General features: G+C 39.1%; 1 protein-coding gene across 1 annotated transcript; it reads right to left on the reverse strand.

The window, feature by feature from the left end:
- LOC109830486 (protein ALTERED XYLOGLUCAN 4-like) lies at positions 24 to 6,898 on the reverse strand. Its single transcript, XM_020397756.1, has 2 exons — positions 6,443 to 6,898; positions 24 to 872 (listed from the first exon to the last, which is right to left on the reverse strand). The coding sequence occupies exons 1-2, from the start codon at positions 6,896 to 6,898 to the stop codon at positions 120 to 122; spliced, it is 1,209 nt and encodes a 402-aa protein (XP_020253345.1). The 3' UTR covers positions 24 to 119.

Genomic DNA, 6,898 nt, shown 5'->3' on the forward strand with positions numbered 1-6,898 from the left:
CGTTCGACATCCGTGAATAATGATGGAGATCCAAGACTGAATCATACCATGTGATTATTTAAATTTCACAAAATTCTCATACAATGTTCAAAGCAAAGAATGCAGTCCTACGCAATAAATCAAGCAGTATCATCCTCCTTTAATACCTCCAACATGAGCTCATTCCACACATCAACAGGCCCTGGCAAGCACCAATGCACACAATCACTATACCCTTTCATCCACTGATTGTTCCAGTGAATCCCCGGATGAGCATCAGCCCTCATCGTCATCGCCTTCGTCACGTCCAAAATCCTAAACCCTTTCCCTTCCTCCCTCTTCACTTCCTCAGCCTGCGCATTCCTCACTTCCCACTCAGTTCCCCCGAAACTCACTTCCCCGTTACCCAACGGTTCAGTTCTGTTACAAATACCTCCCCCATTCCAATCCCCGTTCTCAAAATGGGCTGGCGAGAAGGTTCTTAGTATACTGACAATCCCATCGCAGTTCTTGCATTCATTAATGTATTGAAGTGTTGTTCTGTATGATTTTTTTATTGCATAAGCTGGCTCGAAATTTGTTAGGTTACTCTCGGAGCAGTAGATGCAGCCGATGAGGTTGTTGTTCTCGTAGAGGTAGTTTTTTCGGAAGTACCAGTGGCCAGTGGAGATGACGACGTAGTTGAGCCAGGGGAGCTTTTGGGGCCAGGATGTGTCGAGTTTGTCCAAGTGTAGGTCGAAGACTCCCGTTCCCGTTCCGTTTTCGAGTAACTCCGTTCCAGATATTAGGAATTTGGTCCAGAGAGTTAGGAGGGTGAAGTCGTGAGAGCGGAAGTACCAGGTTCTGAATCTGTCTTCAGGGTCTTTTTCTTGAATGTCTATAGGTGTTTCCACCTGCAACATTGTTGGTGTTGGGTTTTAGCTTCGAAATGAAAGTATATCATATTGACTTAGCGCAACAAAATCATCACAATAATATAATCATGCGTGCATAGTTTTATAAAATATATCTTAATCAATTGGTAACAGGTGCGTTTCTAAAAGTATACTTGCATAAAGTTGAAGAAAGTTTAGGTACATTTTTCTGTGATCAACATTCATCTATTTTTCTTCAGACCCAACATCTAGGTTTACTCACTTGGAAAAAAAAACAGCCTCATGGTGATTAAAATCATATTTTAACTAGTATGCATGTGATATCGTGGACCAATTAATTTGTGTGAAGAGAAGCGGAGCTCTCCAAGAAAACAAAGTGAAAAATAAATTACACAACTTACCACAATTCAACTATTGAAGGTCAGTTCAATACATGGCAAAAACAACAAAGCCTCTCGTATGCTGGGAGACTGCAAGTGATTAAGAGTGTGATATTGGGTATGCAAACTTTCTGGTCTTCAAGCTTTGTCCTCCCTGTTAAGGTTATGCAGAGAGTTGATGCATTGTGCAGGAAGTTTTTATGGGGCAAATCAGATCAGAACTTTAGAACCCAAGGATCAAGGAGGATTGGGTTTGTTTTCTGCTCCTATATGGAATTATGCCTCTGCTTTGAGGTGTATATGGTATATTCATACAAACAAAGAATTATATGGATTAAATGGATTCATGGTACATATTTAAAAAACAGAGATATATGGAATATGAATACTAAAAGGGGTGACTCATGGACATGGAAGCAATTGATTAAGATAAGAGACAAAGCTATTTCCTTCAGTGGAGGGGTAGATAATCTGAAGAATATCTTATGTTCCTGCTATGTAGGGGGGAAAATCAAACTTTCTGCACTATATCGGATCCTATATCCAAGGGCAAGCTATGTTTCATGGTCAAAACTTGTTTGGGAGAAGCTTAATATTCCTAAACACTCGTTCATATGCTGGCTTGCTATTCAGAACAGATTGTTAACATTGGACAGAATTATAAAGTGGGGGATCATCCATTCCAATATTTGCTGCCTGTGCTCTCTTTCAGTGGAATCCAGGAATCATCTCTTTTTTGATTGTCCATTTTCAGGTTGTGTGTGGAACGATGTGTTGGATTGGTTAAAATGTAGATGGAAATCTAATGATTGGAATCTATGTTTGAACTGGTTCTCAAACTGCCTGAGAGGTAAAGGATTAACTCAGAAGCTTAAAAGGATGGCCATGGTTACTACAATATACATATTATGGAGAGAAAGAAATAGAAGACTGTTCCAGGGGAAATATAAAGATGCAGATGCTGTGTTTAAGGAAATCAAGATGGAGATTTTGTACATTGCTCTCAATAATCCAGACATCAAAGATCAATGTAACCTCGGTGGATAGAGGTTTCCGTTTTGTTAGAGGGTTCTGGTTTTGTAATCTCAATTGATAGAGGGTTCTGTTTTTGGTACTCAGTTTTTGAAAGAAAAAAAAACTGAGTTTTCTTGAGGTGTATTAAACTTTCAATATTTGGTAGTGAATAAAATTTTTCATTCACCAAAAAAAAAAAAACTATTGAAATTAATATGTTTGGAGGAAATCCAAGAAATCCTGTCCGTAAGTTACATGTGACCTGCCCGTCTGATTATGATCAAATATTTTATCAAAAGTCAGAAGCTTCAATATTAGTACTAGCTAACTATTAAACGACAATCATAAATGCAGATTGTTAAAACCACATGCATTTCAGTACTTTTTTTCCTTCAAAGTCTACTACAGCATCAATTAAATCATGGTTTGGGCATTAATTTTTTAGCTCGATCGATCATGTATATATTTGTTAGTATTTTTTTTCCTGCACAAATCACAAAGGACTCATCTTGATTACCCACTGAACATAATCATGTGCTACCACTAATTGTTTATTAGATCTTAATGAAGTCAGATGAATTATGTGTTCATTCAAATGTAACTACCACCAACTGAAACATTGAACACTAAAGTACTCTTTATGCTTAGACTTGAGAAATGTTAAGTAAAAGCCATTTGTTTTACTCCCCCCAACAGAAACATTGAACGCTACACCTCTTGAAAACAACATGCTTCGTACCACAAACGCCTTCAATGACATCCAAAATTTTGGACCTATCTATACTTGTGATGATAATGCAAAGCTAGTTGAATACCCAGGATATGTAGTCATTCCAACCACGCACCTCTAAGCCTGTGAAATACATCCAATGGCCGCGAAAATATAATTCATGTGCTCTAGCGCCCTGTACGCACAGTACTCCGGTGCAATCGTCTTCTTCTCGACATGATATATCTCTGAGAAAGTGGAATCCTGTATCAGTATATCCTCAAATGTGATGCCCTCCTCCGATCATTGCCTTACGCATTAGCTTGAATTCTTAAACTTCTGATCATATTATTGTTGTGCGCCGTGCGGAAGCGTGCTCGCAAACCAAATGAGTCGGCGAACGATGAGAGAAGAGAACTAAACCAAACACGAGTGCAATCATCAAAAATACGACACAAATCAAACCAACACAGAGAATTTACGTGATTCGGCAACTTGTCTACGTCCACGTGGAGAGGATGAGAGAGGGGGGGAATTACCTACGGGGGGGGGGGGGGGGGAGGGGGATTTCACTATATGGAGGAGAAATACAATGAGTTATAACTCACACAATCACTCAAATATTGTTAGGGTTTTTCTAACCCCTGTTGCGATTTGGAAATAGAGATGAGAGAGGGAAGGGAGGAAAAAATAAATCACAGAACACACAGAATTTACGTGTTTCACTCCTTGATGAGAGAAGTTACGTCCACGGCCGTCGCAGATAAAATTCTACTATGTTCTAAATAGTTTATAAGTTGCGCCCTAATCACCCTTTTTATAGGTAGGGTATTAGTGCGACTTAAAATTACATATATACCATTGGGAAAAAAAGTTTGATCCGCGCAGTTAGGGTTCTGACGATTCGATCACTTAAGTGAATTAGGTCGGGTCTGAAAATTAGGCTCCACATAACCTAACATCTCCTACTTGGAGACTAACTTTCCCATAGTATGCTCCTGAAAAGCTTCAACATCTTCAATCCTTATTACCTTTCCATGCGGCGACGGCCTCCCATATTATCAAGCAATGAGGCCAACTGAAGTTGAACACAACTTCAGTTTCTCTATAGTGACAGTCTTTTTAAACATGTTAGCCGAGTTTTTGCTTCCTTGGATCTTCACAAGCTCTAACATGTCATCATCCAAGGTTGACCTTATGAAGTGATAACGAACATGTATGTGCTTCGTCCTAGCATGAAATGCCCTTCTTGCACAGTGCCTGCAGTGACTTTTCACCTTGAATCCCTTCGCCTCCAAAGCTCCAACTGAAATAAGATTCTTCTTCAACTGAGGAACAAATCTCACTTCATTCAATTCACGAACTATTCCATCGTGTATTCAAATTCTGACGATATGTATCACACAAATACCTCAGGATTGATCATTTTTCATGACAACAACACCCCCATCGAGTCTCTCAAATGATGCAAATCAATCTCGCTTGGGAGTCACATGATAAGTAGTACCAGACTCAAGCATCCAATCAGATGCATCCACATGGTTCACCTCTGGAGTAATCAAAAGAGAAAAGCACGAATCATCGGAATCATCGTCTTTCACAACATTCACCTCATTGGCCTTCGGGCCTTTTTTCTTGTTATCCTCCTTCTCCTTGAGTTTCGGGTAGTCTCTCTTTCAATGTCTCTGTTCCTTGCAGAATGCACACTGGTTCTTAGCTAACTGATGATGACCTCTAGACTTTGACATGCTCCTATTATCACCTCTCAAATATGGGCTTCTACCTCTCGTCGACAAGGCCTCTCCTGAAGTACTAGCGCGGGAAGTCTCTTTGTCCTTCCTCCTTAAGTCATAGTTCATCAAAATATTAGTAATTTCACTATATGTGATAGAAGATCTCCCGTTCAATAAGACAATTACGAAGGTATCATACTCCTCATCCGGTAAGGAGCCCAAAAGAATAATAGCATTGTACTCATTTGTGATCTTCTCATCCACGTTCACCAAGTCCGACAACAACTTTGTATAGTTGTTCACATAAACTACAACTGAGGTGCTCCTGGACGTTTGAAATCTGAATAATCTTCGCAACAAGTGCAAATGATTCTCAACACTCTTCGTAAGGTACTTATTATTGAGAATCTCCCACATCTCATTACAGACGTCACCCCAATCACATCATACTTCAGCTCATGTTCCAAACAGGACCTGATCACCACACAAGCATTCCTATTCATCTTTTCTCATATTACCTCATCGTATTTCGGTGGTCTCTCATGGACCATAATGGTCTCTTCCAAATTTTGAGCATTGAGAGCGTTCTATACGTCGCTCATCCACAAACCAAAATTAATTTTATCGTCATACTTCACCACACTATTCTTAATGTTTTGAAATCCAATTAACCTGAACTCTATTCCCCATCGTCTTACTGCTTTCACCAACTTCTTCTCTCATTGCAAACCACTTCAAATTGTAAAGAAAGATATAAACTTTGATAGAAATTGAGAAATTACCCAACTGAATCCTAGATAGAATTCTAATATAATCTCCTAACCACATAAGGAAAGCGAGATCTCTAACGATAACTCCACAACGCTATCTCCACCGAAGCCTAGAACTCCAAGAACCAAGCTTCCACAATGAATCTTCCTCCACCCAATACAAAAATCCTAGATCTCAAATCTGGAGGTCTGATACCATTGTGCGTCGTGCGGAAGCGTGCTCACAAACCAAACGAGTCGGTGAGCGATGAGAGAAGAGAACTAAACCAAACACGAGTGCAATCGCCAAAAATACGACACAAATCAAACCAACACAGAGAATTTACGTGGTTCGACAAATTACCTACGTCCACGGGGAGAGAATAGGGAGATTTCACTATATGGAGAAAAAATACAATGGGTTAAAACTCACACAATCACTCAAATATAACCCTAACTAAAGATCTCAACTCCCTCACAATATCTCCCTCTCAATATGCTCAAAAGACTCTTTTTATTCTCTCTAATTCTCTCTGATAATTTTCTCTTCTAAAACGTTTCATATATATAGAAATCCTAAAACCAAAAACATACTAGGAATTCTAAAACAAAAAACAAAACAGATTAGGAATCCTAATAACCTGTTACCGAAACAGATTAGGAATCATGTTATTAAAACAGATTAGGAATCCCAATAACCTGTTACTTAAACAAATTAGAAAACATATTAGGAACCTGGTATCCAACACTTATTGATTTGAGCCGATCTCTATTCAGCACATTCGAGTTATAGTGCATTTGCAAACGTTGCCTATTCGTAGTTATTAATTCTCCTATATATATTCATCATACAGAAAATACATGCACTATATGTGTATCATGTCTAATGCATCCGTACATTCATCTTCTTGGAACCAAACCATCAATAATTTTCCAAAAGCAAAAACTTTGTGATACAGCTTACAAAAAAAAAAAAACCAATAGTAGAAAGCTCAAGAATCACCTGAGACAAGAGACAAAGTAATGATTCCATCTGGTTTCTAGAGACCGAGTCCCCAACAAATGCCATTCTCTTGCCTTCAACAATCTTCAAAAATCTCTTCGCATCAAATCTCGGCAAATCACAGCCCTTAGGCTTCCATCTCCAATGCACAAACCCTTGTTCTTTCCCATACTTTTCGCAATTCTTCGACTCAGGAATCGTGCTACAACTCCCTTGAGTATAATACGGCGTTCTCTCAAAATCTCTCACCCATTCCCCATCAAACAAGTCACATTTTGTACCATTGCTTCTTTGAGGGAAGACCCTATAGCTAGAAGGGTTCGGAGAGTAGATCAAGGCGAGAAGAAAGATGAAGGATGCTAAGAGGAACAATGGCAAGAATGAGATGCTACTCTTTATGTTGATGTTAAGCAACTCTTGAGTTAGCCTTTGTATGGTTGATGAGCTTTTGGCCAT

The sequence above is a fragment of the Asparagus officinalis genome, chromosome 1, assembly GCF_001876935.1.
Source record: "Asparagus officinalis chromosome 1, Aspof.V1, whole genome shotgun sequence".
NCBI lineage: Eukaryota > Viridiplantae > Streptophyta > Magnoliopsida > Asparagales > Asparagaceae > Asparagus > Asparagus officinalis.